This window comes from Bos taurus, chromosome X (genome assembly GCF_002263795.3).
Source record: "Bos taurus isolate L1 Dominette 01449 registration number 42190680 breed Hereford chromosome X, ARS-UCD2.0, whole genome shotgun sequence".
Lineage (NCBI taxonomy): Eukaryota > Metazoa > Chordata > Mammalia > Artiodactyla > Bovidae > Bos > Bos taurus.
In genome coordinates this window covers 55,121,847-55,147,930 of record NC_037357.1, presented here as the reverse complement: position 1 = coordinate 55,147,930, position 26,084 = coordinate 55,121,847, and the positions used below count along the sequence as shown (strand labels likewise).

At 36.9% G+C, this 26,084-nt stretch overlaps 1 protein-coding gene across 2 annotated transcripts in view; it reads right to left on the bottom strand.

The window, feature by feature from the left end:
• Nucleotides 1-26,084, bottom strand: part of RADX (RPA1 related single stranded DNA binding protein, X-linked) — a 99,885-nt gene that overhangs the window by 67,084 nt on the left and 6,717 nt on the right. For both annotated transcript variants that reach the window (XM_002699835.7, XM_005227839.5), the window contains exons 2-6: nt 15,641-15,783; nt 13,515-13,707; nt 1,759-1,864; nt 1,469-1,560; nt 1,239-1,361 (exon numbers count right to left, since the gene is read on the bottom strand). In XM_002699835.7, the coding sequence (XP_002699881.1) occupies nt 1,239-1,361; nt 1,469-1,560; nt 1,759-1,864; nt 13,515-13,707; nt 15,641-15,783 (657 nt within the window). The remainder of the gene's footprint in view (nt 1-1,238; nt 1,362-1,468; nt 1,561-1,758; nt 1,865-13,514; nt 13,708-15,640; nt 15,784-26,084) is intronic.

Genomic DNA, 26,084 nt, shown 5'->3' with positions numbered 1-26,084 from the left:
GTGTCAGTTAGCTATTAAAACAGCTATAGTGGCTATAAAGAGAGAGGGATCTGGCCATAAAACCCATCTAAATTGTCATGAGCGATCATCACTATCAACCATCTATGCCCTGAGAGAAGTTATATGAAAGGTCATAGCCCCACTTACCTTGGAAACCTGTACCTTGGTTTTGGTCAAAATTCTCTTTCTGCTCTCCCCTCCAATCATAGTTGGGGTAATGTTTAGTTCTATTCATATACATATATTTTAAAATTTTAATCTCACAAGCATAAGGTGGATTCTAATGAAGTAATATCTGAATAGTGGGTAATACCATTTTACAATAGAGAATAAAGGGGTAGCAGAACAGCCCTGTATATGGTCTCTAGGTATCCTGATGTTCTACCATTTCTATGTTGTTGTCGATCAAAAAAAAAAAAAATACATGTAGTCAAGATTGGGAATTTCCTCAATTTTGGCAAGCATTTAACAATCAGTATTTCATTCATATATTTATTTGGAAAATAGCTCACCATATCTAAAATAGCTTTATGTTACAAATTCAAACAAGGAAAAATTTCACTGAAGTTGTTATAAGAAAGTATTAAATATATTTTTCCTCATCAAAATAGATTTGTAGACTAAGTTGTTACATAAAATACATAGTAGGACATACTTTAAATGTCTTGAAAGTAGTGGAAAAAATACCTATGTATATGAATAAATATAAGGGGAAAAATCAACACCAAAGTAAAATATTGACCAGGTGGTATAACACCATTAACCTAATATTAATTTCATACTCAAATGACATCATACTTACCACTGTCATTATTTAATTACATAGTTTCCCAATCCTCTACCAGTTAATTCTACATTAGTAAAGTCTTCATTGTCTTAAATGGGGTCTATTAATTCAGTTTCCAAACGGATACAAAGGAAATGGTCTATGCTTTAGTTTCACAGAATTTCAAGTTTTTATGTCTAAAATGCTAAAAGTGAGAATTAATAAGAGCACCTGTTTTCTGAAAAACTAGTTTCAATCCCAAATTAATTCTGAATAGAAAACCAGAAGACAGTTAATATCTACAATACCACTTATAATATTAATATAGAAAAAAATTTATATGTGCTATCAGATTGCTTGAATTTGCTAGCTCAGTATCATGGCATTCTGTAAGTTAGTATACTCTACTATTTTTTTCAGTTAATGATCCCATTTCCAAATATAAAATGATAATAATATTTGAACTGAGTACTTGGGTAAATATGTTCAAAGATTTCTGGCTGAGATGTTGAAAACAGCTCCACTATAAATGGTTGTTCTGAAGTCCCGTCAGCAATGTGAATCCAGCGATATGACCAAAAATCTTCACGGCTCTCTATATGGATAGAATATTAGAATAAATGAAGACAATGGATTATGCACATATGAACACAGAATTATTCACTGAAATACATTTTATGACTTTCAATATCAGAAGCTTACCCTTCTTTTTTGACCGCTGGACCCTTCCTACAAAAACCAAAACTCCAATAACATCACAGATATAATTATTTGGCATCTTATCCAGTTCTGATCTAAAAGAAGGAAAATTATTAAATAGATATTTTATTTTTAAATAGCAAAAAAGCATTCTACAAATACGAATGAAAATACATATCTATTTAACTGCTACAGCATAATTTGGGGTAGATTTTGAGCAAATTATAATACCTTGTTTCAGTGACTAACAGTGAAAATTCATATTTGAGATATTTTACAAGAATCTATTTTACCTTGTAACAAAACGGTGATTTAATTTTGGCAATCTCCATTCTGGTTTCACCTGTTTTTCTGGGATGATAATTATATTAGGAAAATCTCGAATATTCAGGCAGATTTCTGAAAAAGAAATATATTACTTTAATATGATATACATATAAAATAATATACACATGTATATATCACACAGCAAAAAATAGATTGAATGCTTTGAGTCCACCACTAAACCTAAGAACTAGATCATTTTCAATAGCTTTCTTCTATCTATTCTGACATTATCACATCCACTTATCTTTGTGTTTTACCATATACTTAAATTTTTAAAAAGGTTTAAAAAAAATCACTTAAGTGTTTTTGCCCAAATAGTACACTATTTGGATTTGTTTTTGAACTTTAAATGAATGGAGTAACACCATAATGTAGTATTCTAGGGCTACTTTTTTCCCCACTTAACATTATGGTCTTAAAATTCATCCATGCAGCTGCGTGTAGCATTTTTTTTTTTTTCTCCTTTCTACTGCGAATAATGTTCCAGGGCGTTGATATACTACAATTCTATTTACTCTTGATCATATTGCTGGACATATGGGTTATTTCCAGCTTTTGTCATAACAAACAGTAACTATGAATTTTTTTCGACATATCTCCTTGTACACACAGGCAAATACTTTCTAAGGTATTATATCCAGAAGGGAAAACCTGGATTATAAAATATGCAAATGTTCCACTGTATAGGATGAAGAATTTGCTCAGTCATGTCCGACTCTTTGTGACTCCAGGGACTGTAGGAGCCTACCATGCTCCTCTGTCCATGGGATTTTCTAAGCAAGAGTACTGGAGTGGGTTGCCATTTCCTTCTCCAGAGGATCTTCCCAAACCAGGGATCGAACAAGGGTCTCTAACATTGTAGGCAGATGCTTTACTGTCTGAGCCACCAGGGAAGTCACTCTATAGGATAATTCCAAACTATTCTAAAGTAGTATTTATTAACTCTTCACTTAGTTTATTAATATTATAAATATTTATTAATATTTACTAAATATTAAATATTAAACTATTAACAGTTTCAGCAGCAATGTACAAGAATTCCATTGAGCCACATCCTCTCCAAATTTTGGTTCTGTTAAATTTATTTATTTATTTATTTTGGCTGTACCACGCAGCATATGGAATCTTAGTTCCCTGACCAGGGATTGAACCTGTGACTCCTGCAGTGGAAGCACAGAGTCTTAATCTCTGGACAGCCAGGGAAATTCCTAACTTTCTTATTTTTTGTCAATCTAATGATACAAAATGGCAATTTGTTGTGGTCTTATTTTGTACTTCTCTTACGACTAATTATGTTCAACAACATTTCATATACCTATAGTTCATCTATGCATCCTCTTTCGTGAAATACTCCTAATATTTTTGAACATTTTTTCTACTGGATTGCCTTTTTCTTATTTGTATTAGTTGTTTATATATATTGCATACCTTTGTTGATTATACTATTGCAAATATCTTCACCCAGTTTTTGAATTTTTGGGGGTGTCTTTTGATGGACAAAAGTTCTTAATTTTTGTTTTATCCTTTAAAAAATATTTTATTTATTTATTTGGCTCTGCTGGGTCTTAGTTGCAGCATGCAGGATCTTTTTTACCTGTGACATTTAAACTCTTAGCTGTGGCATGTGGGATCTAGTTTCCCGATTAGGAATAGAACCTGGGCCCTCTACACTGGGAGCATGGAGTCAGCCATTGGACCACCAGGGAAGTCCCAGAAGTTCTTAATTTTAATGTAGTTAAGCTTATTAATCTTTCTTTTATGGTTACCATTTCTTTGTGCTATCCACAAGATGCTTCCTTATCCTAAAGGCAAACAGATACTTTCTGTAAGTTCTTCTAAAAGTTTTGCCTATCATATTTAAGCATTTGATATCTCTGGCATTGATTTTTATAGCTGTGATATAGGAATATAATGTCATTTTTTTTCTCTTCATATTGTATGCTCAGTCGTGTCCAACTCTGCGACCCCATGTACTGTAGTCCACCAAGTTCCTCTGTCCATGAGGTTTTCCAGGCAAGAATACTGGAGTGGGTTGACATTTCCTCCTCCAGGGAATCTTCCCAAGCCAGGAATGAAACCTGCATCTCCTGCATCAGCAGGCAGATTCTTTACCACTATGCCACTATTACTCTTAATAGAATTTATCTAAAGCTCTTATTTCATTTACATTTTCTGTCCTTAAAATTTTCTTCATACCAAGTTCCTTTCCTTGCTGACAAATTTGTAATAACAAACATTAATTTCAGATATTAATTTGATTCTAAATACTTCCCAGCTCATGTGAGCCTGAAACTCACTTAGCTTAATTTCTTTTGTATTTTGAATTGTTTGGTTTGTAAGTACTTACTTTTATTTAAGCCAATTAAATAGAGCTCTTTTACAAATCAACCAAGGCAATGTTATCCAAAGTCAAAGATACATATACACACACAGAGACCTTAGTTCTTATTTTAAGATTTCAGTCCTGAGTCAGGTTCAGCAATGTAAAACCCATCAGTTTACAAAAGAAGTTGCATTAAAATTGGGTTTCTGACAGATGAAACAAGTCAGATTCACTTGGCTAGATGGCTAAATATTTGCAGAAAAAGCATTTAGGATTTCTGTTTACCTTGGACAAGCCAACTTCTAGTTTACCCCCTCTAAAATTTGCATTTTAAGAGACAGCAGAGATGAGTGGTCCTGAGAAGACCAGATAGGACACTTGCATCTCAAAGATACAGGCAAGTTCTTCCTAGGATGACTTTGTTTCCCTTTTTGAAAATATTTACAAGCCTCTTAAGATAAACATGGAAGATTTGGGAAGTGGTAAAAGGACTGGAGGGTTTTGGATTAATTTTGGAGCCACCCTTCTGGTCCTGTAAAGATTACATTTGTAAAACAAGGATAGTTTTGTTTTTCCTTTTTTTAAAAAAAAAGAATTGTGTGGCTACCTCAATGAAACTGAAGGACTGACATACCAATTTACCTATGTTGGAAAGTTTTTCCCTTTCTAGCTTAGGGAAGAAGGCCTCTTGGGAAGGCTCAGAGGCAACACTTAGCCTCCTGTAAATCAATCTGGACCAAGGGGGAAAGAGGTGACACTAATAGGAAAGATAGGCTGAGGAATCCACCTCATAGTCTTGCCAGGAAGGCAGCAGCCAGGGAAAAGTGGGCTCAGTGTTATGCTTGAACCAGATGTGTCTGGCATTGCACGGAAGTTGTCTTGTTGGGGGTGGATACCCTATTAGCCTGGTCCATTCCATGATCCCCCTTATCCTGAAGGGAGTCTTCAAGCAGCAGGCACCCTAATGGCTTTTAAGTGCCTGACCTGTGCTTGCACAATTTTAATTGGCCTGGTTCTCAACTTAAGGCAGAAGGAAGGAGAGCCTTCACTTGCTTGGGTGGCAGATACTGTGGCACAGTGGGCTGCAGGGCCTTTGGAACACACCAGAGAGTAACCCTGGCCAGAGTTCCTCAGTTGCTTCCATAGCCACTAGCCTGTTCGCAGGGATTTGAGGAGAAAGAAACAAGAAAACGTAGAGGAAGCCTTACAGGAAGCAGTTAGTACCAGATGTCTGTGCGTTACCAAAGTAACCAGAATAAACCAAAACCTAGCCAGCCAGAGTCACATTAACATGGCTTCCCAGTTCCATTAGACCTGTGACCTTTATCCAAAAGGTCAGAGTTTTCAAAACACATACATACATACATACCAACACACAAACACAGAATGTCCTAGGAAGATAAGATAGAACATTTACATCTCAAAGACAGAAATCCAAGTTTCCCCCTAGAAAGCCTTTGTTAAAGTTTCATCAAGTTTCTGTTTTCTCCTCATTGGATCATAATGATAGGTCTACCAATCACTTAGGATTTTTCCTAGGGGACTTGGAGATGGAACCTTAAAGGAAGCAATTAGTACAAAATATCTGTGCACTCAAAGCAAACAAACCAAACCAAATCACGCCTGCAGGAAGTTACCCCAAAAAAGCAAATGGCAAAGAGATGCCCAGAAATTCAAAAAACCAAATGGCAAGAATGCCCCAAATGTGACTTCCAAGTCCCACTAAGCCTGTGACATTTGTGCAAAGCAGTGCCTTACAAACTGGGTGCCCTGTCTACAGGGAGAAACCCCTGAACTGGAACTGCATCAGTTCCTCAAATGGAAAACATCAAGAGACCTCAAGGTGCACCTTGGGGGACTTATCAAAATCCTAATGGGTGTCTCAATACACCAGATGCCCTCTTTCTGATCCTCCAGTATTTAGTGTTTTCTCAAGAGTGAAAGTTAGGGATGACACAGACTAGAGAAGAGAAGGTGTCCTTAAGGTGAAAGAAACCTTGCCAGGGCAGCCTCTCCCCCATTCTCTGCTGCATCCTTGAAGGTCCACAGCAGAGTCTGTGGGTCAGGTGTGACTGGGGCTTTGCCCTATGGCAGAAGTCTCTGGCTTACACACCCACCAGCCGGTCAGCTCCAGTCCTGGGACACCTCCATACCAAGCAGCTGCTGCTGCTGCTAAGTCGCTTCAGTTGTGTACAACTCTGTGCGACCCCATAGAGAGCAGCCCACCAGGTTCCCCCATCCCTGGGATTCTCCAGGCAAGAACACTGGAGTGGGTTGCCATTTCCTTCTCCAAGCAGCTATTCCTGCAGTAACCCAGGCCCACCCACCAGCAGGCTGGCACTAGCCATGGACCCACTCGACAATCCCATCCCTTGCCCAGGGACTGGCTCCCACCTTCCAGTGGCTAGCAGCCTCCACACAAGGTAGGGTCTGGCAGCCAACTAGGCCAGGGGTGCCCTGCCTACCAGCATGTCCACAGTAGTCATTCACAATAGGAAGGCTCACACAACCGGCATAGGAGGCACCCCTAAGCATATAGCCCTTGTGATCCATGCTTATATGGTCAATTAATCCATGACAAAGGAGGCAAGAATGGGGAAAAACAGCCTCTTCAATAAATGACATTGGGAATATTGGACAGCTCTATGCAAAAGAATCAAACTGGACTACTTTCTCACACCATATACAAAGATAAAACTCAAAATGGATTAAAGGCTTAAATGTAAGACCTAAAACCCTAAAACTTCTAAAAGTTAAAAAATAAAAAATAAAAAAAAAAAGAAAACAGAGGCCCTGTGCTCTCTGACATTGGTCTTAGCATATATTTTTGGATCTGTCTCCTCAGGCAAGGGAAATAAAAACAAAAATAAACAAATGTGACCACGTCAAACTTTTGCAAAGCAAAGCAAACTATCAACAAAATGAAAAGACAGCCCATTGAAGGGAGAAGGTGTTTACAAATGATAATTCAATAAGGGGTTAATATCCAAAATAGACAAATAATTTATACAAATACTAAAGAAAAAAAAACTAAATTAAAAGCTGGGAAGAGGACCTGAATAGATATTTATTTTTCTCAGACAACACAAAGATGTCCAATGGACATGAAAAGATGCATAACATCACTAATCATTAGGAAACTGCAAATCAAAACCATAATGAGATACCACCACACACCTGTTAGAATGGCTATCATCATAAAAGACAACAAATAACAGATGTTGGCAGGTATGTAAAGGAAAGGGTACCTTTGTGCACTGTTGGGATTGTAAATTGATGCAGCCCCTACAGACAACAGTATAGAGGTTTCTCAAAAAGTTAAAAACAGAACTACCATATGACCCAGCAATTTTACTTCTGGCTATTTACCTGAAAAAACAAAAACACTAATTCAAAAAGGTATATGCACATCAGTGTTCACTGAAGTGTCATTTACAATAGTCAAGACATGGAAGCAACCTAAATGTCCAATGACAGACTAATGGATAAAGAAGATGTGGTGTGTGTGACAAACACACACACACACACACACACACACACACACACACACACACACAGTGGAATATTACTCAGCCATCAAAAATAATGAAATCTTGCTACTTGAAACATGGATGGATCTAGAGGATATTATGCTACGTGAAATAAGCTAGATAAAGAAATATAAATACCATATGGTCTCACGTATGTGTGGAATCTTAAAATAAATTCAACATACAAAACAAAAACAGATTCACAGATACACAGAATAAATCAGCTGTTGCCAGGGGTTGGGGGATGAAATAGGTGATGGGAATTAAGAGGTACAAACTTGCAGTTATATAATAAAACAAGTAAGCCAAGGGGATGTAATATACAAAATACTGCTACTGCTAAGTCGCTTCAGTCGTGTCCAACTCTGTGCGACCCCATAGACGGCAGCCCACCAGGCTCCTCCGTCCCTGGGATTCTCCAGGCAAGAACACCGGAGTGGGTTGCCATTTCCTTCTCCAATGCAGGAAAGTGAAAAGTCAAAGTGAGGTCACTCAGTCGTGTCCAACTCTTAGCGACCCCATGGACTGCAGCCCACCAGGCTCCTCTGTCCATGGGATTTTCCAGGCAGGAGTACTGGAGTGGGGTGCCATTGCCTTCTCCAAATATACAAAATAAGAAGTTATAATAACTTTATAAAAACATTATAATAACTTTCTTTGGGGACAGGTAGTCACTAGACTTATGGTGATCATTTTGTAATGTATGCAAATGTCAAGTCACTATGTAGGACACCTGAAACTAACATATTGTAAAGCAATACAGCAACTGTGTTGTGCTGTGCCTAGTTGCTCCATTGTGTTCAACTCTTTGCAACTCCATGGACTGTAGCCAGCTAGGCTCCTCTGTCCATGGGATTCTCCAGGCAAGAATACTGGCGTGGGTTGCCATGCCTTCCTCTAGGGGATCTTCCCAACCCAAGGATCAAACCAAGGTCTGCTGCATTGCAGGATTCTTTACCATCTGAGCTACTGGGGAAGCCCAAGAATACTGGAGTGGGTAGCCCATCCCTTCTCCGGGGGAACTTTCCAACCCAGGAATCAAATGGGGGTCTACTGCATTGCAGGCAGATTCTTTACCAGCTGAGCTACCCAGGAGGCCAATACATCAACTATACCTCAATAAAAAGCTCTTATGCTTTTAATGGATTTTATCTTCTCACTAGGCAGTGCAGTGGTAAAGAACTGACCTGCCAAAGCGGATTTGATCCCTGGGTTGGGAAGATCCCCTGGAGGAGGAAATGGTAACCCACCCCAGTATTCTTGACTGGAGAATTCCAAGGACAGAGAAGCCTAGTGGGCTAGAGTCCATGGGGTCGCAAAGAATCAAGACACAGCTGAGCACACAGGCACTCACACATCCCCACACTGGCAAGGGCAGCCTGTACAACATTAAACAGAAATAGTAATAAGAGACCATCAATGGTCCCCATTTTACAAAGGAGTGTTTCAGGACTTCCTTAGTAGTCCAGTCATTAAGATTCTGCCCTTCTGCTACAGAAGGCTCAGGTTCAATCCCTGGCTGGGGAACTAAGATCTGGTATGACACAAGGCATGCCCCCCCCAAAAAAAAATTTTGGAGTGTTTCTAAATTTTCCCCTTAAGAGTTGTGTTTGTTTTCATTTGGTTTTGCAAACATCCTTTATCAGTTATGGAAAGTTCCTTTTCTTGGTATTTTCTTTTTAAAATTTATGAATGTGTGTAAAATTTTAGCAAATGACTTTTATGGCTCTGCTAGGACAACCTTCTTTAATCTATTAATGTGGCAGTGACACTTGTCTATTTTTGTAAGTAAAATCAACTTTGCATTGCTGGAAAACAATACAGCTTAGTCACAATGTGTAATCATTTTTTTTTTTTACATATAACAATTCAGTTTGCTAACCTTCAATTTTGTATATCTGTATATATGTTCATAGCTGAAGATAGCCTTTAGTTTTCCACATTCATAAAATTCTTATTTGGTTTTAATTATCAAGGTTATATTGGTAGCAAAGAATAAGTCAGAGAGTATACCTTCTTACTTTATTCTCTAATGATACATTCCTTCAATGTTTGCTAGAATTTGCTTATACAATGATACCTGCCTGGTGAGTGAGAGGTGGGTGTGTGTGTGATTATTTTAAACCTCTGATTCACTTTAATAGTTATAGAACTATCTGGGTTTCTTATTTCTTAATGTCAATGTTTTTCTAAGGATTTGCTATGTAGCAAACAAAGATTAAACCAGAATGAAGATGACTGCTTTCTCATTTTGCCTATTACCAAACATGTGACTACAAAATTCTCTTTTACCTCTTCATATATGAGTGAACAAAGTTTGTATTACATGGTATTACCTTGTACCTAGAAAATAGTTTGCATTTTACAAAGCACTTTCATAGCCATAGTTATTCAGTTATACTCAAGGTCCCTCCCAGCTCTAAAATGCTAGGATTTCAAATGAATTAAAAACTTCCTTCACTCCAAACCCAAAACACCTAAGGTTATTACCTCAATATGTATTATGTAATACAGTCTGAAAATCTCAAGACTTTAAAAGGTTTATCATTTGTGTATGTCAACTGAACACTATTTTGTATAAGATAGGACAGAACAATAAACAAAAAGTCAATATACAAAAATCATACATTGCCAGCAAATATGTCCTTTTTTTTACAACAGAATTTTCATCTTCACAAGCTTCCATTTATTTAGTTTCTTTAAAATTACATTATTTTCTATAACTTACAACTATTATGTGTAAGCATGAAAAAATAAACCAAGCTAAATTACCCCAACGGTTTGTGTTCCAACATCAACACCTAGAAGGCAGTGATAGTATCACAGATCCTTATTTCTGTACTGACCAAACTGACCCTCGTTGCGTACTCTTTCTCATGTGTTCTCTCATAACATTTAAACTACACTGTTCTTATTCCTAACCCTTACTTACGTTTTCTCCAATTCAACCCATTCTCCTACTGTCCAGACCATTCACTCTTTCCTCAACTACATTTCTGTTCATTTCCTCTCCCCTTCCATTCATCCTTTTTTCTTACCGTTTACTGTCAGCAGTCTTTCATGTTAATGTAATTTGTTCATCTTACATATCTGTTACCCTGCTAGACTAATTATTTTTTTAAATTGGAGAATAATTGTTGTGTTGGTTTCTGCTGTACGACAACATGAATCATCTATAAATATACATATATCCCCTCCTTCCTGAGCCTCTTAACCACTCCTTAGGTCATCACAGAGGACCTAGTTGCGCTCCCTGTACTATACAGCAGCTTCCCACTAGCTATCTTTTTTACACAGAGTAATGTATATGTTTCAATGCTACTCTCTTAATTCGTCCTACCCTCTCCTTCCCCCGCTGTGTCCACAGGTTCTCTATCTATGTGCTAGATTAATTCTAAGGGTAGAATTCTATATTACTTATCTTTGTGTTTCCTGTGCCTACCACAGTTCACAGAACTTTTTTTTTCCCTTTAAAAGATGATTAATCACACTGAGATTTTTAAAAATCATAGATCAATAGTTTTCAACCCTGGCTGTACATTAGAATCCATCTGAGGAGTTTCAGAGATACATCAATGTGTGGTCCCCTCCTCAGAATAATTATTAATAATTCGAAATCTCTGAGAGTGGGGTGGTCATGGTTCTTTAAAGCTCCTGAAATGATACTAATATATCAATAGTATTGAGATCCACTTATACAGGAACACTAGGCAAACTATGGCTTGTAGATGGCTGCCTGTGTCTTGCACATAAAAGTTTTACTGTAATACAGCTATGCCCATCCATTGCCATATTATCTTTGGTTACTTTCACTCAATAAAGACAGAGCCGAGTTGTTGTGAAAGAGATTATACTGCTTATACATCCTATAATATTTACTATTCAGCTATTTATAGAAATAGCTCACTGACCCTTGATGAAGAGGGAAAAAGTCCTGTTACTTATTAAAAAGGTGTGGGATAACAGAGACTGATGCTAACACTGATAAGTAAAACTGTTCTAAAGACTAAACGGTGCATTTTAAACATATTCTCATTAAGGCTCTCATTTTAAAAATGATTTCTGTATTTGTAATTATTCACTTAAAAGTATAAATAGCTTCGCCTAGTGGGCTGCCGTCTATGGGGTCGCACAGAGTTGGACACGACTGAAGCGACTTAGCAGCAGCAGCAGCATATCCTAAAAAGAGAGTTTATATTATCAAAATCTGGCCCTATAATTCTGTGTAGCAGAGGTAGCATAGAGCTCAATTCACTTTCACTGCTATGTTTTAATAACTATTTATCTACTGACCACATGCTGTCTATTGCCCACTTTCCATATGTTTTTAAGGTTTAGAAGCAGCTATTAGTACAGACTCATTTCTAGATTTGTCCACAGCCACATAGAAACTGTGATTGAAGTTAATTTTCTTTATATCAGAAAACACTGTATTTAGTAAAAAGAACATTAGGTTAGGTATCAGGAGAACTAGGTTTCAATTTTCACTATGCCAGTGATCAATTATATGACATCAACAAAGTCACTTACCTTATCTGTTATTGACAAAGAATGTCTCAATTTTTACTAAAAAGCAATTTTGTCACTTGGAGATGCATGGTTGTTGGAAAGAATTTATAAATTGGCAGACACAATAATACACGTTTAGAATTAGCTTCCTCTTGCCAACTTTCACTACATTTTCTTAATTAAATCTCAACAGCAATCAGTTTATCTTCTCCTATGATAAAGAGTAATGCGATAATGGACTAGTCGTACCAAATTAATTAATATCTTGTTCACCCAGCCAAATTGATGTCCACCTTCAATAGCCGGTAGACACTAATACAGAATCATATGAAATTGTCCTAAATATATGTTTCGGTAAACAGTGAACAAAGGCTACATTATCTGAACATTCTTTATGTAATTAACCTTAATAGGTCAGCTAGGGAGTTCAGAATACATAGAAATACAGGTCCAGTATAAAACTATGACAAACCAAAAACAGTGCTTAAAACTGTTGACTGATGTGTCCTACAATTTTGAAAAATGGAAATTCAAAGAAGTCATATCCACACCTTAAGCAATCACTTAATATATTAATTCTAATGTTCCCCAAATATTAAGGATGATGCCAAGATATCAATACTGTGATTTCAATACTAATTAGGAAGAGTCCTTTCAAGATTACAATAATTGGCAACATTTGAATACTGATCATAAGTTATATAGCATTATTATATCAACTTTAAATTTCCTAGTTTTGATAACTATACTGTGACCTGTGACTGTGTAATAGAATGTTCTTGTTCTTAGGAAACAGAGAGTAAAATATCACCAAAGTGTTTAGAGGTAAAGGGATATGTATATATGATGGCTGCCACTTATTCTCAAATGGTTCAGAGGTGAGATCTATCTATCTATCTATCTATAGTGGAGAAATGATAAAGTAAATGTTGCCAACTGCTGAATCTGTGTGGTATACAGGAGTTCTTTATACTATTCTTTCAACTTCTGTGTATAAGTTCAAAATTATTTCAAAATAGAATGTTGACAAAAGCCCTGTGAAATGGTACCTTGAAGTAACAAAAACTATATTCAAGTCACTATTTAATATTTTAATACAAAAATGAAAGAAAAGAAAAATAAGTAAATCCAAAGTGGCATTCATTAATCAATAATAAATATCTCAGATGCTTTTCCTTAATAAATGAATAAATACACTTATTAAGTGATTGCTTAAAATTTTTTTATGGATAAAGGAATTTAAAGGTTTGTCAGGTTCTAATAGCGTCAGTAATTTTTAAGTTCTTTTGACTGATATGGTACGTTACAAATTTATACAAACAAAATAATGATAAAATAACAAATTCACTGAATACTTAACCCATTGTAGAAATTAGTTTGATGTGTGGATCCACAGGAAGAGGCTGCATCCTGAATGGATAACTCTTTCTAATAGAATAATTTTGAAGCAGAAGAACTAAACCAACATGCAGACTTTTGTACCACTCAGGACACAGGGTATTCCACATAATCATGGACACTGTGCCTGAGCTGTCAGCAACTTCCAAAAAGGTCTAGGAAAAAAAAAAGTAAAAGCATATTTTACCTAATAAATGCATATTTGTTACTTTTACCTACATGGTGTTCAAATTTTATTTTTTAAGAATGAGGAAGCAAAATTATAGGAGAACCACTGAGTAATTTATGATGTAATATGAGAGACTCTGTAATGATGAAAAGTTATGAAGAACTTTTAGTAATGTGAGAAAAACTTAAGAAAATGTTAAATGATACAAAATGTTATATATACTATGATTCCCATTTTGTAAGAAAATTTACTATGATACATGACATGCTGCTGCTGCTGCTAAGTCACTTCAGTCGTGTCAGACTCTGTGCGATCCCCATAGACAGCAGTCCATCAGGCTCCCCCGTCCCTGGAATTCTCCAGGCAAGAACACTGGAGTGGGTTGCCATTCCCTTCCCCAATGCGTGAAAGTGAAAAGTGAAAGTGAAGTCATTCAGTCGTGTCTGACTCATAGCGACCCCATGGACTGCTGCCTACCAGGCTCCACCGTCCATGGGATTTTCCAGGCAAGAGTACTGGAATGGGGTGCCATTGCCTTCTCCAATGATATATTACATAGTCATATGTAATATATAATAGGGGACTTCCCTAGTGGCTCAGTGATAAAGAATCCACCTGCCAATGCAGGAGACACGGGTTTGATCCCTGGGTCGTGAATATCCCCTGGTGAAGGAAATGGCAACACACTCCAGTATTCTTGCCTAGGAAATCCCATGGACAGAGGAGCCTGGCAGGCCATAGTTCATGGGATCACAAAGATTTGGACATGACTTGGTAACTAAACAACAACAAATACATGATAGGAATACATATATGCATAGATGTGGTATATATGACATACATATGCTATCAGAGACATATGCATTTATGAGAGATACATACATGTATGTATATATATGATCTATACATACAAAATGGGGAAATAAAACACACTAATATTAACAGTGATTCTCACTGAGTGGTAGGATTTGGGTTGATATTATTTATCAGCTTAATATATCTTTATATACTTTGCAAATTCCCTAGAAGTATGTATAACTTTTATTATAAAAGCTTAGCAAAGCACTCTAAATAATTTTTGATAATGTGGAAATACAGTAAAATGTTAAGTTTAAAAAAAATGGGACAGAAATCAGCATCATATGCAGTCAAGATAACAGAGAAGTGTCAGATAGATTTGACAATTAAGGTCTCTATAGTGAGTGACCAGCTGAAGAAAAGAGCCGAGTTAATTGTGTTGAGAAGTAAACAGGAGGCAAGACAGTGAAAACAACTAGTGTAGACTACTTCTTCAAGGAGCTTGCCTGAAGGAGAGAGAGAATACAGGTGTCCTGATGTCAAAGATTGTTTTCCTTTTTTAAAATGGAAGACTATACTATATATCTGGGCTTCCATGGTGGCTCAGTAGTAAAGAATCTGGCTGCAATGTAGGAGATGCAGGCGACACGGGTTTGATCCCTGGGTCAAGAAGATCTCATGGAGGAAAGCATGACAACCCATTCCAGTATTCTTACCGGGAAAATTTCATGGACAGAGGACTACAGTCCATGGGGTTGCAAAGAGTCGGACACAACTGAAGCAACTGAGCATGCCCACACAGACTATATATTACTAATATTTATATGCTGGTATAGAAATCTCAGTAAAAAAGGAAAACACTGAAGATACAGAAAAAGGTATGAAGGAGACTAGCTGGATCAAGGGAACTAAAGAGCACTAATACAGAAATAATTCCTTTTTGTATAAGAAATTATACAGAAAAATACTCTGAAATATATATTTATGTTCATTATATACATTACTAAGTTGAACTTTTAATGTGTTATTTAAACATAAATTATCCTAATGAAGGTATCATGTCTGCAAGTTATAATTTATGATTGATAAATTAACATATAACATCTTATCACTATTCATACCTGGTATGGCTCAATTATCTTTTTATTGGGTTTTCCATAGTATCGCAGTTTTGATTTATATAAGATTCTCACAAGCAATGGAGGAAGATTCTTTGTATTAGACCAGGTCATCTCAAGGTGAGAAAGGGAAATTATTTTGGTATCTAGAATACAAAAAAGAAAAAATGTCATAGTGATTTCAAAATTCTATTTTATTAGTTAAAAATGGTAGCCAGATCAGACCCAAATCAACTCCTTCTCACCAGCTAAGCCAGTCTATATACTTCTCACATACAAAACTTAGCAATAAACAGTAACCTTAATAATAATGGTTAAATATATATATATGTGTGTGTGTGTGTGTATATATATATATACATACCCATGATTTACTATGTTACTGGAATATAGGTAAATACCTATGCTAACTAACACATTTAGATGGAACTGTCCATCTATAATACTCTCTATCTTGTCAAACTGTGTAATTACTTCCTGGAAGACTTGGATCAAAACTTACCTTCCTTAAGAAAAAACTCAAAACCATGGAATATTTTCCCACTACTAAGCACTTATACATTTAATTTGTAGAATTTTCATGATATATTTCTTTATTGCCCCCACCTTAGTCTCATATGTGTAAGTTCAATTTTCCCCAAACATTCCAGACACGGTCCTGTATCAGGGCCTTTGCACTTGCTGTTCCCTGGGTTTGGAATGTCTTTCTCTTAGATATCTGAGTGACTTTTTCTCCTTCAAGTTTTGCTCAAAGGTCACTTTCTTAGTGATGCTAGCTCTAACCCCCCTATAGAAAACTAATCCCCTTACTTATCTCCATCCCATTTTTCTACATACCAATGGCACTTATTACATTTTTATATGCCATATAATTTACTTGAAAATGTTTTAATCTCCAAGCCTGTTGGTAAGTGCCAAAACTGTTTAAAAGCTATTCATCACCTTTAAAAGATTAATTTGTATTTCTAATTTTATTCTTCCTTGGGCTAAGAGGGATTCCATCTGCAATTTTCTCCACAATTTGTTCTCATAGCCTACAGTCCCAGCTTTTAAAACCTGAACTGGTATTTGTTCAAACATTTCATTTACTTCCCTAAGGCATCTTCCACTTCCATTTTTATTTATATAATGTATCACCACCTCAACTTTGGTATTAAAAGTATTCTCGTATTTTGTTTTCAGTAACAGTTTAAATGGCCTTTTATAATTACAACACTACCATTAATACCCACCCCATTTTCAGTATTAGGTATCTTGTATAAATTTCCCTCCAGATTCTCCCAAAACTACTAGTCCAGGATCACAGAGACTAGTATTTGATCTGACACAATTAAGTAATTTCCTTTTTAATATGGTGAAACAAACTGTACCTCAGCTCTGAATTATCTAGAGTGTATGTGGAACACTCTTGACCAATGAAGGCACATACACCTCCTTTACAAGTGGAATAAATTCAAAAGCTACACACTTTTATAAAACCAGAGCTGTAAGAGCTACTATTTCTGCTACAATTGAGTCCAGACAGCCATGATCAAACATCTGCCTGGAGAACATTTTCCCAGATTGGGTAAAAACAACAACAAAAAAACCCCTCATTAACTTCATAGAATATACATATCTCTAAAATCTAAAAAGAAATTACAAGTTAAAAAGAAATTACAAGTTAAAAAGAAATTACTTAGACAATGGGGAATCCATGTAAATTCATAGAAATAAGTGGATTCTTTATCAAAAGAAAGAATGAAAATAATAGACTACATATTCAATATAAAAATTAGTAAACAACACAATAGTGTTTCTTAAACTTGGTGGTCTCAGGACCCCTTTATAGTCTTAAAAAATTACTGAAGACCTCAATGCTATGCTAAGTCACTTCAGTGGTGTCCTACTCTGTGCGACCCCATAAACGGCAGCCCACCAGTCTCCCCCATCCCTGGGATTCTCCAGGCAAGAACACTGGAGTGGGTTGCCATTTCCTTCTCCAGTGCGTGAAAGTGAAAAGTGAAACTGAAGTCGCTCAGTCATGTCCGACTCCTAGCGACCCCATGGACTGCGGCCTACCCAGGCTCCTCCGTCCATGGGATTTTCCAGGCAAGAGTACTGGAGTGGGGTGCCATTGCCTTCTCAATAAGCTTCTGTTTATGTGGGTAATATTTACCAATACTTACCATATTACATAGTAAAACTAAGAAATAAAAATATTTATTAATTCCTTTAAAACAAAAACAATAAATCTGTTATACATAGTAAAAAGATGTATTTTTGAAAAATGACTACATTGTTCAAAATCAAAAATGTAGTGGGAAGAGTGGTATTGTTTTACATTTTTGCAGATCTCTTTATTATCTAGCTTAAAAGAATACAGCTGGATAAATCATATTTTCTTTGGCATTTATTCAGTCTGTTTCAATGTCCTTGACATGCAGCCTCTGGAAAACTCCACTCTGTACTTCAGAAGGAGAGTTTAAAAAAAGAAAATAAAGCCTTAATATTATTATTACATTGAAAACCACTTCAAAAGAATAAGTCTAAGGAATATAAAGAGGAATAAAGATAAAAATTGAAAATAATGAATTAGAAAACAGTATGACTGTTAAGTCCAATTCCCTGGAAAAATTAATAAAAAGGTAAAACCTTATAAGTGCAATCAGGAAAAAATCAAACAAAAAGATAACACCCAGAATGTGATCACCTATAAACATAGAGAAAATAATTTTAAAGATTATATGATTATATAGCACTAAGCATGAAAACAGCAATGAAATTGATAGTCTTCTAGAAACATATGAACTACCAATATAGTTGCCCTAAGAACAGAACACTGGAACACATCAATAACCATGGAAGAAAATGAAAAAGTTCCTAATAATGACCTTCCAAACTGCACCAGATTCACATGGTTAACAATTTTCAAAGAATAGCTTTCTCTTCAGTTGTTCTAGAGCACAGTAAGTATAAAAATTGTACCAATTCATTTGATAAACTTAGATAAATCTTAAAAATTATAACAAATAGTAAAAAAGAGAACTAAAACCCCCAAACATTTATAATGGCAAAAATCCTAAATCAAATACTTTAAAATCCAATGTAGCAGTATACTAAAATGCATTATGATTAAGTAGAGTCCTAAACATCTTGTGCAGGAGAATATTAAAAACTCTAAATAATTCTGGATATTGACATAAAATGCAAGTTCAAATAATTATGCTAAAACATTGAAGAGAATAAAAATATAATACTCTTAAATCACTAAGATAAAAATGTTTTCAAATAGTTAAAAAAATAATGCATGGACAAGGAAGAAGATGGTGGAGGAACAGGATGGGGAGACCACTTTCTCCCCCACAAATTCATCAAAAGAACATTTGAACGATGAGTAAATTCCACAAACAACTTCTGAATGCCGGCAGAGCACATCAGGCACCCAGAAAAGCAGCCCATTGTCTTTGGAAGGAGGTAGGAAAAAATATAAAAGACAAAAAGAGAGACAAAAGAGGTAGGAATGGAGCTCCGTCCCAGGAAGGGACTCTTAAAAAAGAGAGAAGTTTCCAAAACCAGGAAACACTCTCACTGCCAAGTCTGTGTGAGCCTTGGAACCACAGAGGGCAACATAACTGGAGGAAAAATAAATAAATAATTAAAACCCACAGATTACATGCCCACGGTAAATCCCTCAGTGGAGAAGCAGCACAGACGCCTGCATCCGCCACTAGCAAGTGGGGGCTGGGCAGCGAGGCGCAGGCTGCATTGCTTAGAGTAAGGATTGGGCCTGAATGCCCGGAGGGCAGTCTGAGGGTACTAACTTGGGGTAGCAAACCAGACTGTGGGATAGCTACCACGCAAAAAGCCCTAACGTAAGATGCCACCAGGCCTGCTCACAGAACAAAGGACTGATGAGAGCTACATGAAAAGCCCTAACCTAAGAAACCATCAGGTCCGATAACAGAACGACTGAGCAGAGCTAGCCCACTGCAGACCATCCCACTCCGGGGACAGGCAGCCAGAGCCAGAAGGGGGCAGTCGCAGCCCCAGAGAGGCATTATCTACCAAACTGCAAGCAGGCTTCATTGCTAACCAAGACTTCTTGGGATTCTGGACAGTCAACATCCGCCTGAGAAGGTGCACCAGTTGTACAGCCAGAAAACCGAGCGGCAGGGATGGGGGAGGCCTTAAGTCGCAGTGACTGCGCTCACCAAACACCTGGTCACCTGAGCTGCTTGGACCTGGGAAGGGCACAAAACGCAGGCCCAACCGAGTTTGCCCCTCTGAGGACTACCCGAGTACCTGAACCTGAGTGGATTAGACCTGGGAAGTGCATACAACCCAGGGCCGGTCTCAGACAGTTCATGGCAGAGCAACCTAGAGCCTAAGCAGCGTACAAAGGGAAAGCACACATGCCGTGAGCAGGGGCAAACCTAGTGTTGCCGAGACACTGCGAACACACGCCAGTGTTATTTGTTTGCAGCATCCCTCCCTCCCCACACCACAACTGAACAAGTGAGCCTAAAAAAGTGTCCACCACCACCCCCTTGTTTTAGGGTAGAAATCAGACACTGAAGAGACCAGCAAACAGAAGAAGCTAAAACAGAGGGAACCGCCTTGGAAGTGACAGATGCAATAGATTAAAACCCTGTAGTTAGTACCGACTACATAGTAAGGGGCATATAGACCTTGAGAAATATAAGCCAGACCAAGGAACTATCCGAAAATGAACTGAACCCACACTGCCCACAACAACAACAGAGAAAATTCTAGATATATTTTTACTATTTTTACTATCATTCTTTATTTTGAAAAAAAATTTTAAGTCCTTATTACTCCTTTAATTTTAATTTTTATAACCTACCATTACTTTGCAAAAAAAAGAGAGACCCTATTTTTTAACGCAAACTTCATATATATATATATATTTTTTTTTTTATAATTTTGTGACTTTTTTTTCTTTAATATTGTATTTTTGAAAATCCAACCTCTACTTTAGATTTTTAATCTTTGCTTTTTGGTATTTGTTATCAATTGTGTACCTTTAAGAACCCAATCCTCAGTACCCATTTTTACTTGGGAGTGTGATTACTGGCTTGATTGCTCTCTCCCCCTTTTGACTCTCCTTTTTCTCCACGAGGTCCCCTCTATCTCCTCCCTCCCCCTTCTCTTCTCTACCTAACTCTGTGACACTCTTTGGGTATTCTGGGCAGTGGATAACACTTAGGGAACTGACTACTGCCTGGATCTATCCCTCTACTTTTGATTCCCCTTCTCCTCCTAGTCACCTCTGTCTCCTTCCTCCCTCTTCTCTTCTGTGTTTAACTCCATGAACATCTCTGAGCGGTCCAGACTGTGGAACACACATAAGGAAGTGATTACTGGCTAGCTTGCTCTCTCCCTCTTTTGATTCTACCTCATCTCATCCGGGTCACCTCTAACTCTCTCCTCCCTCTTCTCTTCTCCATGTAACTCTGTGAATGTCTCTGGGTGTCCCTCACTGTGGAGAAACTTTTCATCTTTAACCTAGACATTTTATCAACGGTGCTGTATAGATGGAGAAGTCTTGAGGCTACTGTAAAAATACGACTGAAAACCAGAAGCAGGAGGCTTAAGTCCAAACCCTGAGAACACCGGAGAACTCCTGACTCCAGGGAACATTAATCGACAGGAGCTCATCAAACGCCTCCATACCTACACTGAAACCAAGCACCACCCAAGGGCCAACAAGTTCCAGAGCAAGACGTACCACGCAAATTCTCCAGCAACACAGGAACACAGCCCTGAGCTTCAATATACAGGCTGCCCAAAGTCACTCCAAACCCACTGACATCTCATAACTCATTACTGGACACTTCATTACACTCCAGAGAGAAGAAATCCAGATCCACCCACCAGAACACCGACACAAACTTCCCTAACCAGGAAACCTTGACAACCACCCATTCAACCCCACCCACAGTGAGGAAACTCCACAATAAATAGAACTCCACAAACTGCCAGAATACAGAAAGGCCACCCCAAACACAGCAATAGAAACAAGATGAAGAGACAAAGGAATACCCAGAAGGTAAAGGAACAGGATAAATGCCCACCAAATCAAACAAAAGAGGAAGAGATAGGGAATCTACCTGATAAAGAATTCTGAACAATGATACTGAAAATGATCCAAAATCTTGAAAACAAAATGGAATCACAGATAAACAGCCTGGAGACAAGGACTGAGAAGAGGTAAGAAAGGTTTAACAAGGACCTAGAAGAAATAAAAGAGTCAATATATAATTAATAATGCAACAAGTGTGATCAAAAACACTCTGGAGGGAACAAATAGTAGAATAAGGGAGGCAGAAGGGAGGATTAATGAAGTAGAAGACAGAATGGTAGAAATAAATGAATCAGAGAGGAAAAAAGAAATACAAATTAAAAGAAATGAGGACAACATCAGAGACCTCTGGGACAATGTTAACCGCCCCAACATTCGAATCACAGAAGTCCCAGAAAAAGAAGACAAAAAGAAAGACCATGAGAAAATACTTGAGGAGATAATAGCTGAAAACTTCCCTAAAATGGGGAAGGAAATAATCACCCAAGTCCAAGAAACCCAGAGAGTACCAAACAGGATAAACCCAAGGAGAAACACCCCAAGACACATATTAATCAAATTAACAAAGATCAAACACAAAGAACAAATATTAAAAGCACCAAGGGAAAAACAACAAATAACACACAAGGGGATTCCCATAAGGATAACAGCTGATCTTTCAATAGAAACTCTTCAAGCCAGGAGGGAATGGCAAGACATACTTAAAGTGATGAAAGAAAATAACCTACAGCCCAGATTATTGTACCCAGCAAGGATCTCATTCAAGTATGAAGGAGAAATCAAAAGCTTTTCAGACAAGCAAAAGCTGAGAGAATTCTGCACCACCAAACCAGCTCTCCAACAAATACTAAATGATCTTCTCTAGACAGGAAACAAAAGGGTGTATAAACTTAAACCAAAACAATGAAGTAAATGGCAATGGTATCATACTTATCAATAATTACCTTAAACGTAAATGAGTTGAATGCCCCAACCAAAAGACAAAGACTGGCTGAATGGATACAAAAACAAGACCCCTATATCTGTTGTCTACAAGAGACCCACCTCAAAACAAGGGACACATACAGACTGAAAGTGAAGGGCTGGAAAAAGATATTCCATGCAAACAGAGACCAAAAGAAAGCAGGAGTAGCAATACTGGTATCAGATAAAATAGACTTTAAAATAAAGGTTGTGAAAAGAGACAAAGAAGGACACTACATCATGATCAAAGGATCAATCCAAGAAGATAAAACAATTATAAATATATATGCACCCAACATAGGAGCACCACAATATGTAAGACAAACGCTAACAAGTATGAAAGGGGAAATCAACAATAACACAATAATAGAGGGAGACTTCAATACCCCACTCACACCTATGGATAGATCAACTAAACAGGAAATTAACAAGGAAACACCAACTTTAAATGATACAATAGACCAGTTAGATCTAACTGATATCTATAGGACATTTCACCCCAAAACAATGAATTTCACCTTTTTCTCAAGTGCACACGGAACCTTCTCCAAGATAGACCACATCCGGGGCCATAAATCTAGCCTTGGTAAATTCAAAAACATTGAAATCATTCCAAGCATCTTTTCTGACCACAATGCATTAAGATTAGATCTCAATTACAGGAGAAAAACTATTAAAAATGCCAACCTATGGAGGGTGAACAACACATTGCTGAATAACCAACAAATCAAAGAAGAAATCAAAAAGAAATCAAAATATGCATAGAAATGAATGAAAATGAAAACATAACAACCTAAAACCTGTGGAACACTGTAAAAGCAGTTCTATGGGGAAGGTTCATAGCAATACAGGCATACCTCAAGAAACAAGAAAAAAACCAAATAAATAACCTAACTCTACCCCTAAAGCAACTAGAAAAGGAAGAAATGAAGAACCTCAGGGTTAGTAGAAGGAAAGAAATCTTAAAAATTAGGGCATAAATAAATGCAAAAGAAACAAAAGAGACCATAGCAAAAATCAACAAAGCCAAAACCTGTTTCTTAGAAAGGATAAATAAAACTGACAAACCATTAGCCAGAGTCATCAAGAAACAAAGGGAGAAAAATCAAATCAATAAAATTAGAAATGAAAATGGAGAGATCACAACAGACAACACAGAAATACAAAGGATCATAAGAGACTACTATCAGCAATTATATGCCAATAAAATGGGCAACTTGGAAGAAATGGACAAATTCTTAGAAAAGTACAACTTTCCAAAACTGGACCAGGAAGAAATAGAAAATCTTAACAGATCCATCAAAAGCATGGAAATTGAAACTGTAATCAGAAATCTTCCAGCAAACAAAAGCCCAGGTACAGACGGCTTTACAGTGGAATTCTACCAAAAATTTAGAGAAGAGCTAACACATATCCTACTCAAACTGTTCCAGAAAATTGCAGAGGAAGGTAAACTTCCAAACTCATTCTATGAGGCCACCATCACCCTAATACCAAAACCTGACAAAGATGCCATAGAAAAAGAAAACTAAAGGCCAATATCACTGATGAACATAGATGCAAAAATCCTTAACAAAATTCTAGCAATCAGAATCCAACAAAACATTAAAAAGATCATACACCATGACCAAGTGGGCTTTATCCAAGGGATGCAAGGATTCTTCAATATCCAAATCAGTCAATGTAATACACCACATTAACAAATTGAAAAATAAAAGCCATATGATTATCTCAATAGATGCAGAGAAAGCCTTTGACAAAATTCAACATCCATTTATGATAAAATCTCTCCAGAAAGCAGGAATAGAAGGAACATGCCTCAACATAATAAAAGCTATATATGACAAACCCACAGCAAACATTATCCTCAATGGTGAAAAATTGAAAGCATTTCCCCTAAAGTCAGAAACAAGACAAGGGTGCCCACTGTCACCACTACTATTCAACATAGTTTTGGAAGTTTTGGCCACAGCAATCAGAGCAGAAAAAGAAATAAAAGGAATCCAAATTGGAAAAGAAGAAGTAAAACTCTCACTGTTTGCAGATGACATGATCCTCTACATAGGAAACCCTAAAGACTCCACCAGAAAATTACTAATCAATGAATATAGTAAGTTGCAGGATATAAAATCAACACACAGAAATCCCTTGCATTCTTATACACTAATAATGAGAAAATAGAGAAATTTAGGAAACAATTCCATTCACCATTGCAATGAAAAGAATAAAATACTTAGGAATATATCTACCTAAAGAAACTAAAGACCTATATATAGAAAACTATAAAACACTGGTGAAAGAAATCAAAGAGGACACTAATAGATGGAGAAATATACCATGTTGATGGATTGGAAGAATCAACACAGTGAAAATGAGTATACTACCCAAAGCAATCTATAGATTCAATGCAATCCCTATCAAGCTACCAATGGTATTTTTCACAGAGCTAGAACAAATAATTTCAAAATTTGTATGGAAATAAAAAAAACCTCGAATAGCCAAAGCAATCTTGAGAAAGAATGGAACTGGAGGAATTAACCTGCCTGACTTCAGGCTCTACTACAAAGCCACAGTCATCAAGACAGTATGGTACTGGCACAAAGACAGAAATATAGATCAATGGAACAAAATACAAAGCCCAGAGATAAATCCATGCACCTATGGCCACCTTATCTTTGACAAAGGAGGCAAGAATATACAATGGAGAAAAGACAATCTCTTTAACAAGTGGTGCTGGGAAAACTGGTCGACCACTTGTAAAAGAATGAAAGTAGAACACTTTCAAAAAATAAACTCAAAATGGATTAAATATCTAAACATAAGATCAGAAACTATAAAACTCCTAGAGGAGAACATAGGCAAAACACTGTCCGACATAAATCACAGCAGGATCCTCTATGACCCACCTCCCAGAATAGTGGAAATAAAAGCAAAAACAAACAAATGGGACCTAATTAAAATTAAAAGCTTCTGCACAACAAAGGAAACTCTAAGCAAGGTGAAAAGACAGCCTTCAGAATGGGAGAAAATAATAACAAATGAAGCAACTGACAAAGAATTAATCTCAAAAAAATACAAGCAACTCCTGCAGTTCAATTTCAGAAAAAAAACAACCCAATCAAAAAATGGGCCACAGAACTAAACAGACATTTCTCCAAAGAAGACATACAGATGGCTAACAAACACATGAAAAGATGCTCAACACCACTCATTATCAGAGAAATGCAACTCAAAACCACAATAAGGTACCATTTCACGCCAGTCAGAATGGCTGGGATCCAAAAGTCTACAAACAATAAATGCTGGAGAGGGTGTGGAGAAAAGGGAACCCTCTTACACTGTTGGTGGGAATGCAAACTAGTACAGCCACTATGGAGAACTGTGTGGAGTTTCCTTAAA